Here is a 27893-nt window from a genome sequence, read left to right as displayed (position 1 = left end):
AGACGTGTCAGCCTCAGCCAGGTGGCGGGCGCACTCGGGACGAAGGATGGCCTCTCAGCGGAGTGGAACCGTGTTGGGCAGAAACAGGAGGTGCTCAGTGATGGGCCAGGGGCTGCCTGGGAAAAAAGGGCTTCACCTTGAAGACTGAGGAGAACCTTAAAGGCAGTCGTGGCTGGAGGCCGACTGCACTTCTGGAGCTAAGCTGGGAGGCAGCATCTTCCAGGGAGAGCTGAGCCGCGGACCTCCGGGGCCAGTGCTGGGACTGTAGCGTGGTCTAGAGCCACGCTTCCTGGGCCCAGTGTCTTTGTACGACCTGTTACTCACATGTTACAGACCGAAATCTACGTATCTCAGTTCCTTCTTCCATAAACTGGAGAAATACTATACCGACCTCATAGTGTTGGACAGAGGGGAAATGAGCTCAAATCTCTTAAGCACTTAGAACAGTCCCCGGGACATGTTAGCACTACATAAGCGTTAACCGATGCTGCTGCTATTACTGTCATTGTCATTCCAGTTTGCTCTCCCAGAAGGCTGTACCAGCTTTTCTTCCCACCATCTCGACAATATTAATATAGTATTTATTTCTCCATACCTTTTCCAGTACTGAATAGTATAAATCTTCTTAGTTTTTGCCAATTTAATAACCAAAAAATGGTATTTTTGTCTTAATTTTCACTTCTTTATTATGAAGTAGAACATCTTTTCATATTAATTCCTTTTATGTTTCATTGTATACTGGAGGTTTTAAATTTTTCTTACTGATTTCTAGTAGCTATTCATAGACTCCAGATATTAAACTACTCTAGAGTATTTTCTCCCACTCTCACATTATTTTTCAAATTTATTTTTCAATATTGTTTATGGTTTCTTTTATCATAAGGAAAAGTTTAAACTTTTGTGTATCAGTTTTTTTTTCTTTATGGGTTCAGGGTTTTGTGTCTTACCTTGAAAGGAATTTCCTACTCCAAGTTTATAGTTCTGCTTTTTACATTTAGCTTTGTAAAGCATCTTGAATTTATTTTTATCCATAATTTAAAATAATTAGCTCTATTTTTTCCCCAACTGTTGCCAGTTGCCCCAGTGCTGTTCATTGACTAGTATATTTTTTTCCTGATGCTTTGAAATGCCTCCTATATCATATTCTAAATTCTTGTACATATCAGACATTTTTAAAGATTTCAATATGTGCTGCCAAATTGCTCTAAATAATACATTTAGAAATTTATTGTATTGGAGACTATTTTACTGCACTCCCTCCCCCCAGCCCCGGCCTGGTTTTTTTGTTTGTTTGTTCATTTTTTTGTATTTTTAGTTTTTGCCAAGCTAATAGCCAAGAAATAGAAATGTTGTTTTGGTCTTAGTTTCTTTGATTATAGAAAAAAATAATAAAAGATATATATTTTTGATGTTCTGTTTGCCATCTTATGTGAATTGCTTATTCACATTCTTCGTCAATTTTTCAATGTTGATTTAAAAGGACAATAATTATATATGGTGGCAAGACTTATCATAAGTTATCTAAATGTCTAACAACTGTGCTCTACACCTGAAACTAATATAATATTGACTATCAACTGTAATTAAAAAGGAAAAAAATTAAAAAGAATAAATAAAGAATATTACTCTTTCACGTGTATTGCACAGAGGTTATTATTTACCTTTAGATTACAGTCTTGGTCTTTTTCTTTATAGAGTTTTGACATTTGCATACATAGATAAAAAGGTCTTCCCCATTTCTGAGACCACACTGTCAACTCAGATATTTTCCTTTCTTTTCATTTTTTATTTCAATTTTTATATTCATCTGCCATCTTAGTTTGGTGCATGGTATTAAGTAGGAATCTATATTCTTTTCTGAATCGTAAGCCAAATGTTTACTACGTAATTCATTCTTTCTGGTGATTGCTAATGCCATCTTATATATACTTGGCCTGGTGAGCTATGTTTGATTCTGTTTTATTGATTGATATATCTGTTTTGTGGCTAGAGAGCTCACCTTGGAAAGTAAGCATTCTGTGGAAGTATCATTTTCAAACACGGACTTTAATTTTGGAAGTGCAGTGGAAAACCCCTCTTAAGCTAGAGTCAGTGAAATGAATTCAATTGGGTTCTGCTTGGGTGCCTTCTGTCAAGTGGCCTTTAAACAGCGTCCTTCATTAGTTCTCCAGGACGTCAGGTGCGCAGGGGTTGCCGTGAGGTTATTATAAAGCTAGAGATGGAACTGTCTCTAGAGCGGCATCAGCACCACATGCTTTACTCGGTGCTGTAAAATCTGAGACCCCCAAAGAAAAGAATCCCAGGGCTTCAGGAAGGCCTTGCTTGCCAGTGGGGATTGGATGCTATTCTTTAGGTCTGATCGTCTCTGTGACTGGAGGCAAGCACTGAAGATAAACCTACCTCTAGAGCAGTTCTCTGAACATCCAGGAGGAAACATCTGTAGCTCAAAGCACAGACAGACGGCCAATTTCTTTAATATTTAAGGAGCTTTTATACTTCAGTAAGGGAAATAATCACCAACTCAATAAAGAAAGCGAAGGATATGAACAGATGATTTCAGCAGAGTTTCTACGAATGACCCTTAAAGTTGTTTGGCCTCTCTGGTAAGAGAAATACAAACTGAAACTACAGTGGGATACCATTTTTCACGTCTTATTGCCAGAGATTGAAACGTTGGTAAATGTGTTGTATTGGTGAGGATGTGATGAAATAGGTATTTATTGCTGATTGAGGGTAAATTAATATAACTTCCATGAGGGAAAATTTAGCACTATCAAAGTTTTTAGTACACATAATCTTTAACCCAGAAATTTTATTTCTAGGAATTTATTCTAGAGTTATAGTTTCAGATGTGAAGTAAATTTTGTAGCAACCATTGTTGGAAATAGCAGAAGACTGGCAATAATCTAATAAAGAGAAACACTGGCGAGCCCCCTCAGTAGAAAGCTGTAAAATAATACATGTTAGATAATGGACGTATATTCAGAATATATAAGGAACCCTTACAATTCAGTAGTAAAACGAACAACTTGGGTTTTTTTAAGTAGGTGAAAGATGTGAACAGACCCAAGATGGCAAATAGGCCCATGAAAAATATATTCTACATCCTTAGACAGGGAAGGACAGCTTAAAGCCACAGTAAGAGACCCCTACACACCCACCTGCGATTCAGATGGGCTAAAGCTCGAAGGACTGATAATACCAAGTGTTGGCAAGGATGGGGGGGCAGCTGGAATTTTCATGTTATTGGTGAAAAATGTAAAGTAGTACAGCCCTTTAGAAAACAGTTGGGTAGTTTCGTGTTTAAACATACAGCTAACCATATGGCCCAGCATTTTCACTCCTAGGTATTAACACAGGGAACGTGAAACCGTGTGGGATTAATCAGAGTTGTCCAGATTATGGAGGCCGGGAAGTCCCGTAATCTGCTGTCTGCAAGCTGGAGACCAAGGACCACGGGTGATATAGCTCAGTCCATGTCTAAAAGCCTGAGAACCAGGGGAGCTGATGATGTAAATCCCAGTCCAAGGGCAGGGGATGAAATGCGATGTCAGCTCAGGCAGTGAGACAGGAAGAGAAGGGGCAAATTCCTCCTGCCTCCGCCTTTTGGGCTTGTCAGGCCTCAGCAGACTGGACGATGCCCACCCACACCACCCACCGTCACCTGCACAAAACCTGTACACAGACGTTTATTCGTGATAGCAAACAGTATATGATTCTATTTCTGGGAAATTCTATAAGAGGCAAAACTATATTAATAGAAAGCAGATCTATCTTGGGAGCTTGGGAGTGTCAATTGCAAAGGAGTATGAGGGAGCTTTTTGTGGTGATTCCATATCATGACTGAGACAGCCGTATACATGGGTCAAAATTCATTGACTTGTACACATAAAAATGGTGAATTTTATTGTATCTAAGTTATACCTCAGGAAAGCTAATTTAAACAATTATGAAGAGTTATCAGAAACCCTGTTGGAAATACTTCGTTTATAAATAGGGCGGTAGACCTAAGGAAGTGACGTTTCTTGCTCAAAATTACATGAATAGTATGCCTTGGATAGCGTGCATGGCACCAGATTCCCAGTCTCTGTAGGCTGCACAGTTCTCTTGGCATAAGCCACATCCTGCTATGCATTGTGCTTTTTAATTTTCTGTGAGTGCGTCTTGGCTCTTTGTACATGTTATAAGCTCTAGAAAGATCTGTGTTCTTCACCATCCTTCCCGCATTGTGTTGCACAGAGCGTGTGCTCAGCATTTGCTGAATGACTGAAAGCTTGGGATAGCACACTGCCTACTAGCTTGGATGGGAACATCAGGAGTATCTCACGTCTTAGTGCCAGGCTTCTCACATTCAGCAGAGAATTTCTCTATGATTTCCGGCCTAGACTACCATCTCTGCTTAGGAGATCACAGCTACCACAAATGTAAGCGAATTAATGGGGGGTTGATTTTCTGTATTTCTGTGAAAATTTAGGTGGTGTTTTCTGATGTTGAAATTGAAGGAGATATCACTTTACGTTTTCAATCTAAAGCCAGATATAACTACAGCGAGAACATAAGCTCTTCTTAAAGATTAAATAGAAGAGCAGCTGTCAGAATCGGGACTTTTGTCTTTCTCCAAAGCCCTCCACTTTTAAATCCATCCTCTTCTGAAATTGAGGGACCGTGTAATGGCACAGAGTAAACACTTGTCTCAGTGTTAAACTTGCTTTCCTTGCATTTCCAAGACCCTACAACTTACAACTGATTCATTTTTAAATAATTCAATAGATATACATAAATTGAACATGAATTTGATTTTTTTGCATCTAAGCCCAAGAAAGCAAGGAACTGAAAGGTACCATGGGAGAACAAAATTTAAGAGGAAGATGGAATCCCACAGATTATGTTTCCTTTCTTAAAGTAAAAGTACATACTTTTTATTAGTGAAATAGTCATGTATGGTTAATAATATGTAACATTTATCAATGTGATATATTGCTCTGTATCAAGCATTTGTTCTGAGTGCTTTACATACATACTCTCTCTTAATCCACCCAACACTATGAGGTCATTTTGTTATCTTCATTTACAGTTGAGGAAACTGAGGCACACAGAGGTTAAAAAACTTGCCAGTAAGTGGTGGGCGTGGAGTCTGAACCTAAATCCAGAGCCTTGATTCTAACCGCTGTGATATATTGTCACCCAGTTAGGTCAGTGGATATTCACTAAATAATTTCGACTTTGATTTAGTATCAGAGAATTACTATACTTACGTAAATTAAGGGTACAATTTATTAGAAAGACGATGTAGAATTATTTAATATTGGGATATCAAGTAGCTGACAAAGAAGTGATGTTGACAGACCTGGTCATACAGTGGAACCTTTGCCATGTCCTGAGGAAAGTTACTTATGTGTTGTGCCTTACCCGACAAATATGGGGCACATTTTCTGGCCGATGCAGATAAACAAAACAAATCTGAGTGCTCACTGTGATGTTTGAGGGTAGACTGTCCACAGCCAGGTTCCTTGGAGACCGGATAAGATCCTAAAGCAGAGAATCCTTTTGTTCTTGAGACAAAGCAATTGGGATATTTCTTTAAGGAGGATGAGTTGGGAGTGGGATGGTCCTTGAACATTTATGAGAAAGAGTGGCTGGCGTGGGAGGAGGCTGTACGTTAGAGCAGAACCCGCAGGAGTCACGCCTGTGAACGGACAAGAGCAACCCAAAGACACGCTCTCCCTCTTTGTGTATTTTTTGGCCTCCCACGGGAAGTTCCGTTCGACTCACTGTCATTGTGCTTATTGTAATTAAGTCTGCTCTGATATAAATCTGAATGTCCGTGAAGGTGTTTTTAGGGATACTGCTCACATCATAGGAAGTCGGCATGATGTGGCGGGAGTAGTTTAGACGTGGGTCATCGAAAACCTGGCTTGTAACCCCAGCGCTGCTAGTTGCTTTGTATTCTTGCTTGGACTTATCACTTCACCTGTGTGGGCCCCAGTATTCTCCGAACCCTGACTTTCGGAGAATAGGAGATTAGGACAGGTGATCTCTGAGATCCCTTCTAGCTCTAAAAGCCCTAATTTTCTGACTGCTTTTGGCCAAGAGTTCTGCATGACTGGAAGCCATTCTGGTCGGCTGCACTGCTTGCTTCTTGATCGTTATCGTAGACAGACCTGGTTAGTGAGTGAAACCTGTGGAGTTACTAATATCCAGCCTTTTGTTAAAATACTTTTGCATATAATTCTGCAGTACTTTTCTGTCTGCAGAAACAGTTTTACTTACCACATTTGTTTGATTTGATTCCCTTTACCAGTATCATTTGTCTTAAGCCAGCTCGCTTCTACATATAAAACATGAGAACTATTCATTTAGGTGAAATAAATGTTAAACCTGTTTTGGGTTTCTTCTGCCAAATCAGTCAGGGAAGAAACGATAAATATCCCAGTATGATCTATTGAATTTCTCCACAGGGGTTTCTCATGATACACAAGTTGAAATGGAATAGAAGATGTAGGCGTAGTAATTTAAATTTCATGTTAGCTCTCTACCTGGTTTGCTTTAGTTTACGCTAATTTGGGGCATTGTCTAATTTCTTTTAGCTCCATAGCATGTGCTTAAATTTATGCATGATTGAAAGATTCCACAGTGTATAGTATAAATGCAGTTAGTACATTTTATATAAACGTAATGTGTAATACTCTAGAAACATTTCAAAATACAAAATAAATGCATGTTGTGGTTCTTTTTGGATAGAATTGTATGAATTTATCTACACTCAGGTAAGACAGAGTAAAAAATACAAGTGTTCTCAGCCCCACTCCCCACTCCACCTCTGGTCCTGCTCAACCAGAGTAGGCCGCTCTTAGCAGTGTGACAAAGATTCTTCCACCTTTTTTTCACACATTGTGTGGACAGTTTGAAAGTTGTGGTGAGCTTTTCTTTAATGACTTCTTAATGCATTGTATATTAAGAGCTTTAGTGATTGGGAGAGTGATGGGACAGATTCAGGTATCATATAGTACTTGTCAATAAAGCAGAGTTTAAAATAAAGATTCACTGCTATCTTATGGTTAAAGTTTTTATAGGGTTAGACCCAAGGCCAAGTTTATGGAACAAGGGCTGATAGAATAAGCTATAATGAGAAAACAGTGTTGGGTATGATTTAGTCACATGTAAAATGAGATATGACCTCTGAACTACAGTCTTATTTACAAGCAGCTGGTAGTAGTTGTATTTTAAATAGGAAAAGAACAGGCAGTAAGGTCTTTGGGAAAAGAAAATCAAACTAAAAAAGAACTTAATGATCATTTTTTATTGTTATCTAACAAAACATTTTGTGATTTCATTCTATCAACAAAGCAGTCTCAATCTCCATATTTGCAGCATTGCTATTCCTGTAAAATCTGTCCCCAGAGCTTTTATTTCAGCAAGTCTGAACTTGCCTTGTGCTTAATCTTCAATCTGAATGATATACTAAAGCAGTTGGGCAGGGGAGTAAGGTCCTGCGTCCTTTTTATGACTAGCAGCCTTAGCAACCATCATATGTCACCCTGTGTCGTCTTGGAATGTTAGTTTCATGAGTATACTACACATGAGTATACTATGTGTTGAATTAGTGTGTCTGCTACTGTCCTTTGTGTGCGTATTTTAACTAAAACAAAAATGTATAACGTCCTTTCCTAAAAGCATGTAATAATTAGTCAGTGCTTATAGTTCCAGTTGCATTACAGGTATTATCTCATTATCTTATTTCATTCTCACAGAAACCTAAATGGTAGGTCATGTTATTTACCTGCTGAAGCAAGTTTAGAAAGATTAAGTGACTTGCTCAAGTGTGCCAAGCTGAGATTCAGATTATGACCTGTTGGGTTTAACTTCTGGAATAGTAGAGTAGGGACATGTGAAAATCTCCTCCTTTATAAATGCAGTGAGAACACTGGCAAAAATTGTCAGATCAACTTTTTCAAAATTCTGAAAATTAACTAAGGCTTGCAACGATCCAACGAGACTTAGTTTGAGAAAATTGCCCGAAGTTTGGTAAGAAAAGTAAGCTTCGTGACAGCTTTAGATTGTGCTAATCTCATCCCTATTCCCCAGCTCCATTAGCCGTGGAAGCCAGTAGCTTTGCTGCCATGGTAGCTGTGAAACCAGCAGCCAAGGAGCCACCTGAAAGGATACGAGGGTTTGGTGCTCATGAAAGCCCCTTCCTCAGAGAATTGTAATATCGGATCTGCTTGGCCGCTCACTGAAAATCTCCACTTTCAGGGCTGATCTTTATTTGACCAGATTCAAAGCTTGCTCTGTCGTCTCCCCAGGGTATTTGTGAAAAACAGTCAGCAACAGTTGTTTAACATTGCAGGTATCTGAGGTGGTGTTACCCGGTGAAGCTAACAGAAGGACCAAAAACATAAAGGAAAAAGTGGGGAACAGAATGTCCCTGGGAGTCTCTGAGAAGCTCCACCACGTTCCTAGGAATCCAGAAGGCCACACACCTGTTCAGGGAAGACACAGGTCCAGGAAAGTCCTGTGTGTCCCTCATCTCTTACCTGTAGCTGATATTGAAATTCTGTGCAGGCAGGAAGTGAGTGCTAAGGCAGAGCATTGAAAATGTACCCCAACAGATACAGACAGCACAGGCTGAGAGATTTATTGATTCAAGGCACTTAAAGAAATCTTATTCTAACCATTAGCTAACCACTAAGTTAATGAAACAGAGACTTCAGAGGCCACACACACTCAGTGATACAAACTCTATGGAACTCTTCTAGGAAAGTCAGTAAACAGTAGCAACATTAAACCCTGCGAAAGGGCGGACTATGTTATTTTATGTTTCCAGTTTCCAGCTAAAAATTACAAGACGCAAAGAAATGGAATTATTGCCTATACACAAGAAAAATAAAAGTAGTCAGTAGAAACTGCATCTGGGGAAGTCCAGGCATTGGGCCTACTACACAAAGAGCTTAAATCAGCTGTGATAAATATGTCCCCAAAATAAAAGAAACCATGTGTGAAAAATTCAAAGGACGTGAGAAAACAGTGTCTTACTACATAGAGAATATCTAATAAAGATACGGGAATTATAAAAAGAAAATAGAAATCCTAGAGTTGAAAAGTACAATAACTGAAATGGAAATTGACAGGAGAAAGAACCAGCAAACTTGAAGACAGGTCAATTGAAATGATCTAATCAGAGGAACAGATTAAAAAAATTTTTTTAATGAACAGAGCATGAGAGACCCATGAGACATTATCATGTATTCCAGCATACCGAAAATGTGAGTACCAGAAGGAGAAGAGAGAGAGCAGGGGGCAAAGAGAATGTTTGAACAAATAATGGCCAAAATCTCTCCAAATTTGATGAAATTTTAATCTGCATGTTGAAAAAAATCTCAAAAAAGGAATTCCAAGTAGAATAGACTCCGGAAGTAACCCACACCTAGACACATTATAATCAACCAGTCGAAAGCCAAAGACATAAAGAAAATCTTGAAAACAGCAGGAAAAAAGTGGATTCTCATGTACAGGGATCCTCAGGACAGTTCACAGCTGGCTTCTCATCAGAACCGTGGCAGCCCGCTTCCGTGTGGCCAAGCTGATGGGCCTGACAGACTCTGGTGGCGTGTGTGCCTCTGCTTTGCAGCTGTGACACAGCTTGTACATGCAGTGGTGACATGCCTGACAGTCGGCCTCGCTGTGGCAGCAGACATGCTCAGACAGTGCGTGGGAAATCTTTTGAACGGTGTCTGATCTATAGCTGACGAGTGTCAAAAGCCTCTTTAGTTAAGACACCCCATTTAATGGGGTAAGACTCATTGTGACATCCTTTAGTGTGTGATGACGTACAGGTGAGATACTGAGAGGCATGTGGGCTGCTAAAGTTCCTAGTTTGGTTTCCTTTTTCCTATTGTGTGCAAGTCTTCTATTCCGCTCATTGGTTACCTAGGAAACAGCTTCAGGGTAAAGATGGATTGGCTGTTTGGGGAATGGAATAACAGGCCCCTTCAAGAAGCAAAAGACCTGTTGGATAAAACAAAAATTGGTGAATGGCTGGGGTTGTGCTTGATTAGTGTGCTTCAGGAAGTCACCCTGCGGCAGTTTCCAGAGGAATCGGTTTATATTTAATACAGCGTCATTTGAAATTTAGCTTGTTTCCTACTGGTTTAGGGTCACCAAATGCTTATTAATTCCTGCTGTGTGCCCACTGCTGCAGGCCATCCTGGGTTTCCAATGAAGTAGATGGTTTAGTTCCCTCCTGAAAAGTTCATTTTCTTTTTGGGGTAAAAAGAAACTCCCTTGAAATCAAGTGCACAATTGTGTGATACAGACTAAGTGTGTTCAGAGAATCTGGAGGATGTGAAAGATCTTGGCCAGTCAGTGTGAGAGAGGGGTTTGAATCTACGGGCAGGAGGTAATTCTTTGAGGTAAAGGATGAAACGTGAAGACCTGGTGGGAATTGGGGCACTAACAGTACCAGAATTTAGAAGATTTGATAATTATGTTGATGTAGAGTCTTACTCAAGAAAATGAATTTTAGCAACAATACTGACCCACCACTGTTTGCACCAGCCCTTGTATAATGTGTTTAAGGAAAGTGTTTCCACTGAGTGTGTGACAGGAGTTTTGGTTTCTGAATCTCTGACCACGCAACGAGGCTGAGCACATGCAAGACACTCAAAATAGTCGTGAATTGATTTTCTTCCATACAGTGTACCTTCCGGTTTCTGTTAGCGTTGGTTCCTTTTCTTCCAGAGGGTAGCTGCCGAGTATTTGGTCTTGACTTGTGGTGATCAGGACGTTTGTCACGGCGGGAGCAGAGCTCTCTTTTAAAGCTGACCATCTATCAGGTTATTTATTTCCATTTGGTTTGTGGAAGGTCTAGCTCCAGTGTTCCTTTCTGACTTGTCCTGTTTGCATTCACTTGCTGTGATACGCCAGTCAGGGGAGGACGAAGCAGCAGTCCTGCTCAGAAAGCTGCGCAACTGCCGGCGCACAGTGACGCTAAACGTGAGCCCTGCTGCTCCTTGCCGTGTCCTTGCCGTGTCCAGAAACAGGAAGAGATACCCCGGAATACTTGGAAGGAGGGATGTTTTAGTTAGGATTTATTGAACCTACAGTGTTAAGTATCTGCCAGTAAAAAATAATTCTCAAATATCCATCGAAGTCCACTAGCCATGTAGAGCTGCCAAAGAAACTTCCTTTGTATTTTAAGTTGGGAGGAACGCTGCGCTCTCATCAGTCCGTACTGCGTTTTGTCAGAGGCTTTTTGTCTGTTCTTACAGCAGTTGCAGCGTTTATAATAAATGCGATGCTGACGACAGAGGGTGATCGGTTAGAGGTCATCTGCTGGGTGAGAAGTCGTTTCCTGTTAGGAGTTCTGGAGCACTGCTGTGAATGCCTTCTTTATTTCCAAACTTACAGGAAAATGTTTTAGCATAATAAGACACCCCCCTCCCCCAAGTTTTCTTTTCAAGGAAACTGTAATGTTTCAATTTAAGAACAATTCTGCAACTCCCTGGGTCTTACTCACCTCGCCTCTCTGCTTTTCTGGTTTCAAGCAATTACCGTGCTACTTACAGGTTAGCAGATCAAGCAGAGCTACCGTTTTCCCCGAAAATAAGACCTAGCCGGACCATCAGCTCTAACGTGTGTTTTGGAGCAAAAATTAATATAATATCTGGTCTTATTTTACTGTAAGACCGGGAATAATATAATATAATATTATATTATATTATAAATTACCAGATATAGCATAATACCAGATATAATATAATACTGGATATAATATAATATAATATAATATAATATAATATAATATAATATAATATAATATAATACTGGGTCTTATATTAATTTTTGCTCCAAAAGACGCATTAGAGCTGATGGTCTGGGTAGGTCTTATTTTCGGGGAAACACGGTATGTTTTCAATGGTCCCAAAATTCCTTTTCTTGTACTTTTGGCAGCTGTTTTCCCACTCACGGTTGCCCTTAAAAGGAAAAACAAGCAGTTTTTACTCAAAAGTAACATTTAAATTGTTCTTAGTGGGGAAGAAGATAAAATAATTATCCTTTCACCTTTCTCATCTAGGTTTCTACAAATTAACTCACAGGGGTTCCTTCAGTTTGACATGAGAACATGCTTATATAAAAGTAATGCTTGAATTTTTACAAAAATCACTTTTCTGTTATTTAAATGAGTAAGGAGAGGGGACACTTTTAAAATTACTACTAATTCCTTTATGCTTTTCTGCTGAAGCATGCCAGTAATGGTTTGCCAATTGTGAACACTTGTACATTGTATAAAAATTGTTGAAATTACCAAATAGGGGGAATTTACTAGTTTTTCCTACATTTTGTTGACTATAATGGAAAAGTACTTATACTGTAATAGTCTTAGACCTTTTAACTTTAATAAAATATATTGCTTCTGGTATTTCACCCATTGTTTAATTTTCCCTTGTATGTTATGCTTAGACATATTTCAAGCTTGCCTTCAGTTTGCTGAAAAGTGTTTTTCTCCTCAACAAAAATAAAATAATATACAACGAGTCTTGGATCTGGGAATAGAGAAAGTTCCGGTTCTTCCTGCTAGTATGTAAGCTCAGCAAGAGCAGGAACCTCATCAGTCTTGTTCACTAGTATTTTCCTGGCGCCTAGAACAGTACCTGACACAAGTACTCAGAAAGGTATTTGCTTAATGAAGGATTAAAGGAACAGCCTGTTACTGGTTTCCGCGAGTTTTCTTCTTAAGTTCACTTTGTACATTAAGCCAAGTGTTACTGCATTCCCAGTTACAGCAGAGTGCTGAAGAGCGGGTCGCAGTGGAATTAAGTGCTTGAATGACCCACGTAGACATACGATCTAAGGACTAATGGGGTGTTGGTAGGGAATATTCCCTGGGTATGCCAAACCCACTAAAATATTCCCACCTTTTGCCTCTCCCCCAGGAGCACTCACTGTGGGCCTTGTGCGACAGTGTCAAACAATCCATGGACGAGACCGGACGTGCATCCCACCTCGGCTTCCCCCAGAGTGGGTCACCACACTGTTTTTTATCATCATGGGGATCATTTCATTGACTGTCACATGTGGTTTGCTGGTGGCTTCCCACTGGCGAAGAGAAGCTACAAAATATGCTCGATGGATAGCATTCACTGGAAGTAAGTAGCCTGTGCTTACTAAATTTGTCTAGAAGGCGCGCCACTGGTATTTTTGTGAAGATAATCAAGAATCGGTAATAAGGACTCCATAACCATCACAGCACCACTTGCGTATGGCCGTCAGATAAACTACGCGGTCCGCCGGTTCTTCAGAGTTCTCAGCACAAGACCGGGACATCAAAACCTTAATTGTTTTGTGTGAAATGCTATTTTACTGAATTTTAGTTTTGCTCATATTGTGGCGTAAGTGTTCCAGGTCTGTGACTCAGAGCGACCACCAACCTGGGTCTTTTCCTTTTCTTGAAGGTATTGGTATCTTCCATCAAATAAAGATAAATCTAGATGAAAATGTAGCAAATACAAATTAGATCAAGGTGGTGATGTGCTCTTCAATATCATTGATTTTTAGTTTCTACTGTGAGTTGTGTGACTTGAAAAATCAACACATTTGGTAATTTAATAATTGTTTCTCAATGTTTCTTACTCCATTAAGCTATGCCCAAGAGTGTGATACATTTATGTATTATACACCCTCTTGTACTTTGCAAAATTGATTTCTTTCAAAACACATCAGAGGCTCATCCCAAGTTAAAAGAAACAAAAGTACACAAAGTTATTTCTGTAATTCTGCTTTCTTGCTTCTTTCTTGCTAAAGCAAATTTACCCCCAGGGGATATTTATCAGTGTCTGAAAAAGTTTTTGATCGTCACAACTAGGGGCATGCTACGATCACTGATGAGTAGCAGCCACGCGCTGCTAAATGTCCTGCAAACACACAGCACAGTCCCCACAACAGAGACTTCCCTGCCCAAACAGCGACAGGGCCCTGCTGAGAAGCCCTGCTTGAAAGAGCAGTACGGAGACCTGTGCAGGTGCTGGGGAATGTAGCCTTTAATTCAGCGCCTTAGATCACCTCCCGTTTACATAAGTTTAAAAAAAATGAATATTATAACACAGCATATGTTCATTTAGAAGTCGTGGTGGGGGTGAGGCATAATCCCACGTAGCCCCATTCATGTAAATATCCTTAAAGACCGTAGGGTGGGGTAGCAATCAGTTCCTGAGTTTCTGTCTCTCCCTCTCCCTCTGTGAAACTTTCTCTTAATGTCTATGTTTCTGGTTCTGTTGTTTTATTTTTCTCTCTAGACCTCCCTTAATTTTAAAATTTAGATCAAGTTGCTTTTGACGTAAGTTTTCTCCATCCTTGTTAAGAAACGGGAGACCAATTGATAATCTTGTTTGAGATCAAGCAGACCTCCCAGGACAGTTCTTTTCTAGGTCGTAAGGTCTGGGGGCAGATGTGGAGACAGTGCTGCTAAAGTAAAGGGTGTGGGTGAGGGATTTTAAAAGATCTTGATTCACAGTATAGGTGTGAGTGTTCTATAAATAGGTGTATTTATTCTGTTTATACTATTCTGTGTCTTGGTTTTGTAGCTCACCAGTATGTCTTGGAGCGGATGTCCTCCCAATGAGCACAGAGCTGCAGTGCTCTCAGCTTCCTTACATTGTTTTGTTACCAGAGCTGGTCCACTGGGGTGGCCGTCCTGAGAGCGCCTGGCTCCCCCTAGTGTTTCTGTTGCGCCTTTAGAAATGTGCTGGCGTTCATCATCTGTTGTACATATTTCTGTTCAGTGAAGCTGTAGTTTGGATCAGAATGGGAGGGTAACATTTTCTGCTGGGTTTACAGAGTGGGGAAATACCTCTCCGCAGAGAGCCGCGCATGGTGTCACTGTGCCATGGGCGGTGGGGGGAGGGGGCAAGGGTAGTGTGACCCTCGTCCTTTCCTTTGCCACCTCATTTACATCCTCATCTGCCACCTAACAGTGGACTCTCAGCACCACGGAGGACGGGGAGTTAAGTCTTCAGAGGACGATTCAGGACCCAGAACTTAGTTGTCAAAAGTTGATATTATCAGTATTACTAGTATTTTATGATCGAAAGTAACTTCACAGGTCTCAAGAGCTTAAAAGAAAACTCATCCACCCACAGGAAATCTCCCCAGGAAGATTTGCAGAATTTAATTCTTTGCATTAAAAACCAAAATGCGATTGAATAGGAGTTCATTGCTTCTTTTCAATTTGATTAAGCTCTTCCCAACCAATTTGGGAAATATTTAACTCTTGTGAAATATTAAACTCTAAGTATAGTCATTAGGTGATTACTCCATTGTAATGGATAGAGTTTTATTTTACAATAGGAGATAGGACAGGATAGGAATAAAGTTGGCACATCAGTTAACAGAAAGAACTATAATATCTGCACATCTCTAAAGCACTTCTGAGTTATTTCGGTTTCTTGAGGTTAAATTAGTCATTAAGAAACACATGGTTTTTAAAACAATAATTGTATCCCATTGTTGTTATGAGATTTTATAAAGCTACTTAGATGGTGGTTTCATTTTACTACCAAACCACGTTAAGGTACAAGGACCACTGGAAATCCGTGACAGATAATACTGATATGTGGGCATCGGTAGCACTAATAAAGTTATTTATTGTTGGCTACAAAAGAAAGGCCAAAAGATCTATTTAATTCCTGAAATTTTCATTTGTTCTAGTAGGTATCGGAAAGAATCCAAATTTGCTTATGTAACCTTCTTTGGTGTGGTCATTTGCTCAAAATGAGATGGGCTGTATGTCCACGTAAGATAAACTAACCCAGCTACTTAGTGCTGCACAAACCGGAGTCTGCTATGTCTCTTGAGTTAGTGTATTACTTGAGAAAAGGTTACTTTTTAATACATATCTGGAGCTTTTCCTTCCAGGGAAAAACTCTTCCTGGTTTTCTAAGGACTCTTATTGATAGACTAACAGGAGAATAATGTAGGACAAGTGTCAGCTGGTATGTTTATCCAGGACTCAGTATTCCTGAGGATAGGTTTAACTTGGAAAAGGTTTCTCCTTCAGATAATAATGGAAGGCTTCAACTCTTCAGATACAGTGGCTGTAGTGTCTCTTCACATGGCACGGAAGAAATGTTTCTGCCTCCAGAGAAATTTGAAGGACTGTGAACACTGGATTAATGTGCTTTTGGGAAGCACAACCATTTTCTTGCCTCTGTACAGCTAGTGAGCTCGCCCACCTATAGGTAATTGGCACTCACCAAGGGCGTGACTTTGGTAGCACAGAGGAGCACGCTGTTTGCTAAAACAATGGCCTGTGGGATTGCTTCCAGCCAGGCATTGCGTTCTCTGAGACCATTTTAGCAAATGATATATTTCATTATGTTTGTATACAAAACTCAAAGGTTTTCCCATCCTCTCCCACTTGAATCTCTGTCTATTCGAAAACCTGACACATTTTTTGGGGGGGAACTTTGTCCATGAGAAGAGATAACCACTGTAACAGTTTGCTAATCAGAAGTCTAAGGTTCTTTCCACTAGCTGATTTTAAGTCCGAGTAAGGTAGATGGTACTTACGTGGACCTTTTCTCCATTTCCTTCTGATACCAACCAAGTGGAGCGGAGAATTGGCAAAATCCCAACCGATGATAATATGCATTTATTCAGCACGCACTGGCAGCCTGGCACTGTTCCAGGGGCTCCACACCGGTCGGTTTCTGCTTCTAGTATTTACCCCATTTTCGGAAGGGAACCAGAAACCTAAGATTGTACACCTGGTGAGTGTACACAAGTGCGTAGTACGGCCAGAGCTCAGCCCCTCTGGGACTAGCCCCAGCCCTTAATCACGACTTTAAATGGTCAAGAAGAGTACATGCAAGTGCATAGTAGATTTCGGGACCTTCCTTAATGCTGAGACTTGAAATCGCTTTAAAATGCTAACCCAGCTTTTACTGTATTTAGTTGTTCGGCTTTGGGGACATTATGCGATCAGTAATAAAAGCAAATCTTGTGATAAGTGGTTTGTGTTTTAACAGGTTTGACCCTGTTATCAATCCACAACCCTTCTTATAAACTTCTTTGTACCAAATTTTCATTGTTTCCCTGATCACCAAACTGTGTTACTAATGTTGTGTTTTGGTTTGTTTTACAGTGATCCTTTTCTGTATGGCTGCCCTAATATTTCCAATAGGATTTTACATCAATGAAGTCGGAGGTCAACCTTATAAATTACCCAACAACACAGTAGTTGGGTCGTCATATGTACTTTTTGTCTTATCCATTTTCTTTACAATAGTAGGACTTCTATTTGCTGGCAAAGTTTGTTTACCAGGCTGATGAATGTCTAAATTGCTTGACTTTTTTATTGTTTTTTATTTTGTTTTTATTTTTATTTTTGGAGGGTAGGGAGGACAAAGGCAAGGCATCTGAGTGGTCAGTCCTCTCCTAGGAAGATGCTCAGATGAAACTGATGCTGAAAAGAAAAAAAAATGCTTTGGTTTGTTCTCACTATGCACTTTGGATTAAAAAAATAATAAGGAGAGCCTTTTTCATAACCAAATACAGACAATTTGACTAAATCTCCTGAGCATATTCAGGCCGTCAGGTCTGCACTGTGATAGCACCTAGTGAAGGAGAATGCTTTATACTGAAAAGCATGTGGCCCTTTGTGACTCTGTTGTTCCGTTTTTAACGTCTAATGATTCATTGGAGGGGGGAAAAAATTCTAAGTATTTATGAATCATAGTGGACCAGAGGGATGCAGGAGAAGCTCGTGTGGGGCTGGCCTCACCTCCTAAGAAATGAGTGTTCGCAGCTTCCTTGTCACGGTGTGAATGGATTGCCATTGCATTTGCTGCACCAAGAAGCCGGTAGATCAAAACTTGTTTGCTAAAATGTATGTAAAAATTCTGAAATTCCCTATTCTCTGTGTACAAAAAAAAAGAAAGAAAAATCCAACACTAAGAAACATGTTGCTGGGGATGGGTGGGGAGGGGGGGGAAATGTTCCTTATATTTATATAAATATATATATATAATATATATATTTTGCTGATGCAGTATACAGTGTGTGTATATATGTGTGTGTGTGTGTGTGTGTATGTGTGTGTAAATTTATGTACACGCACATGCAAACAGTTCCTGGAAGAGAACTCTGAATGCTTTGCTAGCAAAACACTGTGGTGTGCAAACCTAGAATTCAATAGAAAAAAAGCCATTTATCTGAAGGCTGCATAGTGGAGAGAGTCTTCAGTTTACCTCATTCTTTGTAGCAGCCCTTGATTTTAACAGGTTTTTGTAATAGGTACAAATAATCCCATATCTTTCTAGGTGCAATTTTAAGTTAAGCTAAAATTCTTTGTAAGGTTAATTTATTTGTATATGATGGTAGAAGGTAAGATCATGTCAAGCCTTGTAATTTGGGGAATCTGATGCTATTTAAATTATTGGCAACTGTTGTCTGTTGTACAGAGGTTTTTTTTTCTACTGGCTCAGTCTCTTACATTAATAATGCATTTGCTATGTTCAAGCACACAACTTTGCATAAACACAAAGTTCATTAGTAATATCAATTTGCAATATTTTGGCTATTTACAACACTAACATCAATCACTCTGCTGTACAAATTAAATTTACGTTTTCATCTGTAAGCATTATGAGTACATCTCCTTTACCAAAAACCTGAGCAATACAATATTTCCTCTTTATATGCTGTATGCCTTTGTTTGCTAAAAGCTAACATTTTTGCATTTACTTTAAAGGGCTGTACTGAACCCACAGCTTTGCTTTTTTCCTAAAAGCAGCATTGCAGCTAACCCTTGAACCCACAAGTAGTTTGAAAATACAGTGTTTCTCTTCTCCACGTTTCCATGCCTTCGCGTCAGTGCTTAGTTTTTCCAGGTGAACACTATAGATGATCTCCTGCTTGAAATGGGGGACAGCGGGGTCTTTCATGGCAAGGAAAGTCCATTTCCGTGGCCATGGAGCTAAGTTCTTCTTCTTTGTGGTGAAACGGCAACCCAAATGTCCCTGTCAGTGGACTGAGTCCCATGTGGTCCTTGTACTACAGAGTACAGCTTCACACAAGCAAATGAATGCACTGTTCGCTAAAAACCTAGGTTATAAGTGATCGAATGACTCCTTTCAGAGATGGGGCTGACTCCTCAGATATTTAAAGGATGAAAAGGAGCTTGATGTTTTCCACACTGGCTTGGTTAGCGTTCGTATTATCTTACTGTTAATTCAGCAGTGTTATATTGTGGAGAAAACCCCAGTTTCGCAGCTCACTCAGGAGTGGGGGTGAAGGATGGGCCACCGCTGTGGTACATCCTTGAGTGTGAGGGGGGTTGGGGGGAGTGTCACAGTTTTCTTTCCCAGGGCCAAAGAAAGCTATAGAAGATGCCTGAGGGAGACTCTTTTTCCCCTAGTGTTATGACGTCTGGTCCGTTATAAGAATACCACTGGACGTGTGCTGTGGACATTTGGGATTGCTGTTTCCATGGGGATTTGATTGGTCCTCAGTCACATGGGTCACTTTGAAGGAGAGCTTTCGTTGTCACCGTTACACCACTGAGATAAAGTGTTAGCCAAGTGTGGTTCAGGTTAATTTGTGATATGACCAAGAGCTTTTCTCTTCCAAAATATGAATTTTATTGTAAATAGTTTCTCAAAATATTTTTAACTGGATCATGAGCATGGGGAGAGAAAGTTTCTCAGCTGCTAAGAATTTCCCCACTGTTTACTTCTTTCACTTACAGTGGTATCGCATATAAGATGACAAAATTTAAGGTTTTATTTGTATCTATTACCCAAACCATTAAATTATCTTTAATTTCATCATTGTCTTAGCGGTCAAGTGCAAAAAGGACTGATAGAGGAAAACACCCTCTAACCAGTCAGCACTCTCACCCAGGATTAAACCGCCCCCCTCGAATAGTTACATGAAGTCAAATCTTTGTACTCTTCCAGACCAAACGTTGCAATGGACTCATACATACAAAATTCTATACATCCTGTGAGTGAAAAGAGAGACAACTGTCAGTTGCTTTTAAAAAGGTCACTATAATAAGTACTATATAGTACAGTATTAATTTATAGCAGGAAACCATATCTTGTAAACTGTATATAAACACTGTTTTATGGTGCAATCATTTGTCAACCTTTTGTCTGTTACATTGTTTTTAGAGTGTGTGCATTTATTCTCATACCTAAGAACATCACTGTAAAATCTGCTGAAAACTATTTATAGGTTTTATTTGCACAGGACTTAATTAGTTTGAAAATTTTGGAAGCTCCTATTGAACCTGCCTAAACATCTGTAAACGTGGAAAACCTTCAATTCATTAAAAGCAAACATTTCAGTATGATTCTTTCCAAAGGTAATCCATGTTCTATGTTGTTAATGTGTGTATGTAATTTTTCTGACTCTTCTACTTATAAACTTGTTTTCTGTTTCATTTGTTTTATTTTTGAAGGACGGCTCTTCTTTTTTTCTTTTTAATGTTCTAGACGACCAAAACACTTCATTGGTTTTACCCTTTTGCCTAAAGCTTTGATATCCCCACTTGATGTTCTGTGAATTCACTGTTTGATCTGTTAAGTAAAAGAATAAAATAGTCCTGGTGACATACAATCTGTTGATTTAGAGGAAAGGCCCTGAAAAAAGATTGGAACCTAACTATGGATATACTCTTAGCTATTATTTTGCATCATGGGCTTCATGGAAAGAACATGTTGCATTTATTTTGTCTTTATTAAAAGACTACTAGCCACAGTTACTCTGGTTGTAGTAACTCTTTTATCAACCCACTTTGATCTTCTTTAAAAAATTCAATTTACATTCATAACAATACAAAACAGTAAGCTGTCTTTCAGAGCTAAGTTTTGAAGGATAAAAATATGTGAAGGAAAAAAGTGGCCTGTGTAGGTTGTATTCCCTACACTGGACTTATTGTATCACCTCCAGAGATTTTGAAGTTTGTGATCAAGGTCTGTATATTACCCCAAACTTTATTAAGAATTGTTTTCTAATTGGTTATAACATTTTTCAATTAATAGTTTCAAAACAAATTGTTAATACAAACTGTATAAAATGAACATAATTTTCTTCACTTGTATTTTTGTTATTGAGCAAGTTTATCAAAATAAATTGTCTACTAAAGAAACTAAAAAGGCTTCTATTACTTTGAAATAAGCTTTGATTTTAAAATTTTATTTCAAAAATTGACTTCTTCCAGATGTTTTCTGTGTTCACATAGTGACTCTTCCGTGCCTGTTGGTTTGATTTTCTGGTTGGCATCCTGCGGGAGGAAGGCCTCCCGTCTCTTCCTTCACTCCTATTCCTGGCTCCCCAACTAGGGAAGAGGTGGCATTAATATTCCAGAACATGGGTTAGGCCTTGTTTACCAATAAGAGTCACTCAGCAATAAAAGAACACACACGTGGCTCTCTTCTGCATCATGTTTCTGTGGACTAGGAGAGAGATGGAGCCAAGGTCCCCAGAACCAGCCATCTTTCTTTTTCTGTCTTCCGCAAAGACCAAAGCCCATTCATCTTTGCTTCAGTCTTTTGTTTCTGCTTCACTGCAGGCCAGACGATCTTAGCTTCTAAGATTTTAAAACTTGGGTTGAAGGAGCAACAGAGAGGCCCTTGGTCTCTAGACTTGTCCACGTACTACGCCATCACAGCTTTACTGTAGCAGCTCTCTGGAGGTATCAGGATGAGCCCAGCCTAATAATAAGTAAGGATCAAATGAAATACTATAGTTACCCTTTGCTGCTTTTTCTTACTTATATGGCCTCTTCAGGAGCCTGGTGGGGAGTTAGGTGCTTAAGACAAGGTAGGATTTGGACATTCTTGAGTTCTGGATCTTAAGGGCATTTTCTTAGGGTGACCAAACATCCCAGTTTGCCTGAGATTGAGGGGTTTCCCAGGACCCGAGACTTTCAGTGCTATAACTGAGAAAGTTCCAGGCAAAGGGAGATGATTTTGATCACCCTATCTTCACACCATCCAAAACTCACTCTGATTTATAACACAGATTAGAGGTATTTGAAGAGTTTTCTTCTATAAACATAAATTAATAGGTCAGTTGGAAAATGTAATGGTAGACTCATACTGAGCTTCTAAGTGAGAGGGTGGGGATACTTTTTCTTTCTCTTTGTTAATACCTTATGAAAAGGCAACCAACTGGCTTTAAAAACAATAACGGGTTCAGAAATACCTTATTGTGACTTAGTCTTCTATCAGTTCTAGTTACTATATGAGATTACAGAAAAAAAACAGCAAAACTAGAGGACTATGGGTTTCTTTTATGCAAAGTCAGCTCTTCTGGGTCACAGTTACCCAGCAACAAAATAAAAGTAGTTATTTATAAATGGTATTAAAGATAGAAAGCATAATGCTATATTAATTTTTAGAATTTTGGTTCTTTTCCCAGCAGAAGAAAACACCGAGATGGTATTTTCAAGTGCATTCAAGGTTTCTACAGATCAGCTCCAGTTCCACAGACTAAGACCACCCAAGATTAAATTTCAAGGAGAAATTTTTCATGAGACTCATAAAATTTCAAAGCTGGATGAAATCTAGAAGAGCATGTTCAGTGTTTCCATTTTCCAGATGAAGGAATCAAGAACTCAGAAAGGCTTACTGGTTTTCCCAAAGTCACACAGCTTGGCCAGCAGAGCACTGGACATAGGACAGAATATCTTTGACAAATTGGCCTTGGGCAGTTTTTGACCTAGGACAGCTGTTCAAATCCTAGGGCTGTGGGAACCAGTCTTCCTTGAACTCCTATCTACTTCAATCCATCCAAATCATTGCTGGCAAAAGAATCTTAACAAGTGAAAGCACATCATTTCTTTAGTGAAGTTCCTGCCGTTCCCATGTATCTACAGAATGAAGCCCAAACTTCTTCAGCACAGCATTGAACACCCTTCAGGATCTGGCTTCAGGCCGTCTCTTCAGTCTTCTTTCCCACCACTCTCTTCTCACTGACAAACCCAACCAGCCCATTCATTCTCTCACTACACCTGCGCTCTGCCTTGGCTGTGTCTGTACTACCTCCTCCTCGCAGTTTTCCCTGATCCCTCCCATATTTGAACTACATTTAATTTTTTGGGCTTTGTTTCTCCTTCATTTATAACTCTGACAGAGCTTACTAGAGGAGAGTAGGCTGCCTGGATTCACATCTCAGTTCCACGGTTATAGCTGTGACCCTTAATAAATCACTTAGCCTCTGTGAGCCTTGGTGTTCTTATCTGTAGAATGGGGTTAACAGTACCCTACATCATGGGGTTATTGTTAGTTTAAGTGAGATAAAGCATTCAAATGTCAGTGCTGTTATTATTAAATACTTCTCTATAACTGGATTATAACCTGTAAAATGCAAGGAATGTGGCTTTCTTGTATTCCCTAGACACCTGGCACAATGCTGTACTCACCAATTATCATAACTAAATTCGGGGCTAGGTTTTAAAGGAAAATTAGGAAATTATTTTCTGGAGATTTGAAAGACCCAGTCACCTATCTTCCAAGATTGTTTCAGTGAACTTCTTCCTGAAAGCAAAGGCTTGCCTGGATCAGCAAGTGTGGTTATTTTATTGGTAAGTATTTGACTATAATATATGCCAGTTTCATTGACCTTAGGATTTTCTGTGGACTCAAGACCCCTTACCACTGAACTCACAGTGTTCTAATATTGATACCTACACAGAGCACCAGGATGACACGAGCACCCTATTGATCCTGAGAACTCTGGAATCTTCAACCTTGTGAGTTCTCCGATATCTTGGAGCCATACATTTGGTATGTTTCGTAAAGACTTGGTTCTGCCAAGATGGTTTTAATTATTTCTGCTAAAAGGAATAGGCTCAAGGATTTTATCTCATTTTGGATGTAGTTGTCCCCAACTGACGGTTGTATGGCGCTTCAGTACATATTGCCAGTGTCACTATTAAATTAATCCCCATTTATTATCTGTCAGGGAAAATCAGTAAAATTAATGCTGTGCCCTGACTGGCACTCTTTACATGTTATCTAAATATTTAATCGTCCAAGACAACTCAGGCATTTTCCTAAGTTAAAAAGTAAAAATTCAATATATAACTGCTTTGTTCTTTATGACAAAATGCAAATGAAGTTGAAGAACCAATCAAAGAAAATCCATTATCCATAATAAATTGGTGTAGGGGAAAAAAATAAACCACGTATCTAAGAAAACTTCGACTACCTCGTCTTCTACATATTTTGCAGATACAGTTAGTGAGGAGCAGAATGGACTCGTGTTGCAGTCTGACCACCACGCACACACCCCACTCTAAGGCTTTACCTTACTTCTGCTTTCACGCTCATCAGTAACTTTCTTGTCCTAAGTGCTGTGTGGAGAAGGATGTTACCATGACCCTAAACTGGGACAAAAGGAATTTTTTTTTTTTTTACCATAAAACATCTGTAATTTTTTAAAAATGAATATAGAAAATGAAAAGTCCTCACCCCCACAATCCACCTTCCAGAGATTACTGCTGTTAGCAGTTTTTAGGTATTTTTCCAGACATTTTGCTATTATAGGTAGGCGGGAGGGAGAAAGGGAGGGAGACAGACAGACAGACAGACAGATAGATGATAGATAGATCTCCTGTTTAGTTTTAACAGAAGCAAGATCATATACTTATCTGCCACTACTTTTTTTAAAAACTTAATTTATGATGAATATCTTCTGTGTCGGTAAATCCAGCTCTCATTTTAAATAGCTATCTAGTGTGCGCACCAAAAAAATGTATGCACATTTTAAGAAAGGAAAAAAATGTTAAAATTTTAATACAATGAATGACACTAGCACTCATTTGATTAATGCCATCTTTTGAGGGAACGTCATACTACACATCGCTACCATAATTCAATTCAACTTCAAAAAGTAACACATAGATAACGTCTCTTAAAATGTGCACATTTTTTAGGCACCCCCGATATATATACCTCTCCCTGTTTGTGTATATTTCGGTTGCTCCCAAGTATTTGCAATTACAAGTAACGCTGTGATCTTAGACCTTAGATAACAGAAACTTCTCAAATAACCTGACATTCTAACTGAAGCATATCAACTACTCTTTAAGGCAACTCATATTTTTAAAAGCTCTCTGGTTAAGAAGTAGTGGCATTCAATTAGAGTTTGGAGAAAGAAACTAACATTAAATTCATGTTATGTGCTTTTCCGTGTCATCTTCATCCTCTGCCTGTGAAGTAGGAGGTAGTATCTTACAGACTAGGAAACTTCCGATCAGAAGAGCGAACAATTTGCCCCAAGTCCTTTACTTGTAATTAGTGAATTGGGTTTCCAACCTAGGTTCCCTGCCTTCAGATCACGGACACTGCTGTCCCACATCGCCATTTTGGCTAGACGAAAGGGAATAAAAATAGCCTGTCCCACTTGCGTGATTTCTTGGCTCAGGCACAAGCAGCTAAATCTATGGTTTGCTTCTTCTGGATGTGGACTGCAAACCACCATAAAAGGTAGTCCCTACTTAGAAATAATCTGAATGTTATATATTTTGTTGGGGAAAAAAAGTATGTAAGTTATTATTAAGTTGTTTGTGTTTAAGCTTCCATCATTTCCCTCTCATTGTCAAGCTTTGTCTCTGCAGTTGTCTCTAAGGGGTATTTTATAGTGTTGACTTCCTTGGTTTGTGAATTAGATGATGTCACCCATTGATTTGATCGGGACCCTTTCAGGAATTGAACACCCAGGGAAATTTATCCAAACGGGGTATCCCCTGTCCCCACTGAAGTACTTAAAAAAAAATCAACTAGATCCCTGTGACCTTGTTGATGGGGAATCTGTTGGTTATTGGGTTACCTTGGGTTGTTCAGAGGTCCGGGGCTCAAACATTAGAAGGGCCCTTCCGGTCATGTGTCATCTGCCTGCACTTACCGAGACAGTAACTGTCCCAGGCCTAGTCGTGCTGTGTCCCTCCCACACTTGTGGCATGGTAAACTTTGGGGAGCTGTGAACCCCTGTGCCTGTGGACTTTCTCCCTGAGCACACTGGCGACCCATTTCCTCTTAAGTCTTGCCATCTCACCAAAGCATTGCTACCAAACACTGAGCAGGTCTCTGCTCCCTCTGATTTTCAGATCTCCGATTTCTTGACTTCCGGGGACGAACCTCTCCCCCTTTGGCTTCCCTCACAGGCATGTTTGCTGAGTACCCATGTCCCCTTCTTTGGTAAGATGACACAAACAAAACCCAGCTCTTCTGTTTGGAACACTCCCCCTTTCGTACCCTCAGGCCATGTGGTTTCTCTGGCTCCAGGGCTGGACCCGGAAGCCAGGCCTGGCCAAGGCGTAGTGCCAGGTTCAGTAATGGGCATGTCCTTTGACCAAGCCAAGCCTGGGACTTTGCCAGAACTCCTGGAAAAGAGGTGTTCTCCTTCCTTTAGGGTTGGTATGTCGGGGGGTGTGGGGAGCTTATTGCTCTGGTGTCCACGCGACCTCTCATGAAGATCCTGCCTAAGGATAAAGCCATCGCAGAAGAAAGGAAGCTGTGAAATGGAGCTGTTCTCTTAGCATCACTTCAGCCTGTGCATCGAGCCTTGCCTGAAGCCACAACAATCCCTGGATTTTTCTGTTATTTGAGTAAATTCCCTTTGTTCCTTAAGCCAGTTTGAGTTGGGTTTCTGTCCCTTTTAACTGAAAGAATCTTGATACACTCCCACTTTCCTCTTCACATTAAACGCATCCTTCCTTCCTGTACTTAGGCGTGTCACTTAATATTTCAGTTTGCCTATTAGGCTTTTACAAAAGGCAGAAAAGACTGTTGACGTCAGGCTGCTCCTTCTCAACCCAACAAAAAGCACCTGCTACTGGCTTGAAATGGAGGTAAGAAACAAAGCAAAATGCAAATTAATATCTAAAAATACATATCACACAATAATATATTGTCTTAGTCTGTTTGGGGTGCTGTCACAAAATACCACAGACTACCGTATTTCCCCGAAAATAAGACCTAGCTGGACGGTCAGCTCTAATGCATCTTTTGGAGCAAAAATTAATATAAGACCCGGTCTCATATAAGACCGGGTCTTATATTAATATTATTATTATTATTATTATTATATCTGGTCTTATATTAAAATAAGACCGGGTCTTATACTAGTTTTTGCTCCAAAAGACGCATTAGAGCTGATGGTCCGGCTAGGTCTTATTTCTGGGGAAACACTGTAGGTGGCTTATAAAAAACAAAATTTTTTTTTAAACAAATTTAACTTGATGTTAACTAGACTTACTGTGGTGATCATTTTGCCATATATGCAGTCATCAAATCATTATGTTGTATACTTGAAACTAATATAATGTTACATGTCAATTATATCTCAATTTTAAGAAAAAAGAGGCTGAAAACAAAATCATCAGTCACCAAAATCTCTGCTTATTCCAGCACATAAGGGTTTTAAGGACTAAATATGGCACATTACTGCAGTATTTTTCAAAAAGTTAAAAGAGCTTTAGAATTTCTTTTCAGATTAAAAAAATGAATGCGGTGCTTATACCGTGTTTTATATAACATCCCCATAGACTGATGCAGCATTCCATAATCCCAAGACATCTAAATAGTCACATTAAACAATAAAGACTAGCTTTATGCCAGTTCATGTCAGGTTTTGCCACCAAGTGAGCCTGCTGAGAACTTAAGAAAAAACTTTGTTTTTAGGCTCTTTTAAAGTCCCTTGCTTCATGCATTTTATTTTTGTGTCTTACAGACATAAAATCTCAATGCACAAAGATGTAAAACAATATTCATTGCAACAGCACTTTAAAAAAGTTTGTTCCTCACAGTTCTGGAAGCTGGAAGTCCAAGACCAGGGTGCCAGCGTGGTCGGGTAAGGGCCCTCTTTGGGCTGCAGACTTCTCCTGT

General features: G+C 39.6%; 2 protein-coding genes across 3 annotated transcripts in view; both read left to right on the top strand.

Annotated features, from left to right (window-relative positions):
• The window catches only part of MOSMO (modulator of smoothened), a 48013-nt gene extending 27256 nt beyond the window's left edge, over window positions 1–20757 (top strand). The window contains exons 2-3 of the mRNA XM_074322732.1: window positions 12933–13145; window positions 17138–20757. Coding sequence (XP_074178833.1) covers window positions 12933–13145; window positions 17138–17322 — 398 coding nt within the window. The 3' untranslated portion in view covers window positions 17323–20757. The remainder of the gene's footprint in view (window positions 1–12932; window positions 13146–17137) is intronic.
• Window positions 13007–27893, top strand: part of VWA3A (von Willebrand factor A domain containing 3A) — a 58199-nt gene continuing 43312 nt past the window's right edge. Inside the window, exons 1-5 of one of the 2 annotated variants that reach the window (XM_074322720.1) lie at window positions 13007–13145; window positions 21572–21723; window positions 22423–23587; window positions 23698–26857; window positions 27815–27858. The gene's annotated coding sequence lies outside the window, so the exon portion shown is untranslated. Of the gene's footprint in view, window positions 13146–21571; window positions 21724–22422; window positions 23588–23697; window positions 26858–27738; window positions 27859–27893 lie in introns of both variants that reach the window. The other variant, XM_074322721.1, reaches the window with a different exon arrangement.

This window comes from Rhinolophus sinicus, linkage group LG18 (genome assembly GCF_036562045.2).
Source record: "Rhinolophus sinicus isolate RSC01 linkage group LG18, ASM3656204v1, whole genome shotgun sequence".
Taxonomy (NCBI): Eukaryota; Metazoa; Chordata; class Mammalia; order Chiroptera; family Rhinolophidae; genus Rhinolophus; species Rhinolophus sinicus.
Note: the sequence above shows the minus strand (reverse complement) of the source record. Positions and strands in the feature narration are given on the sequence as shown.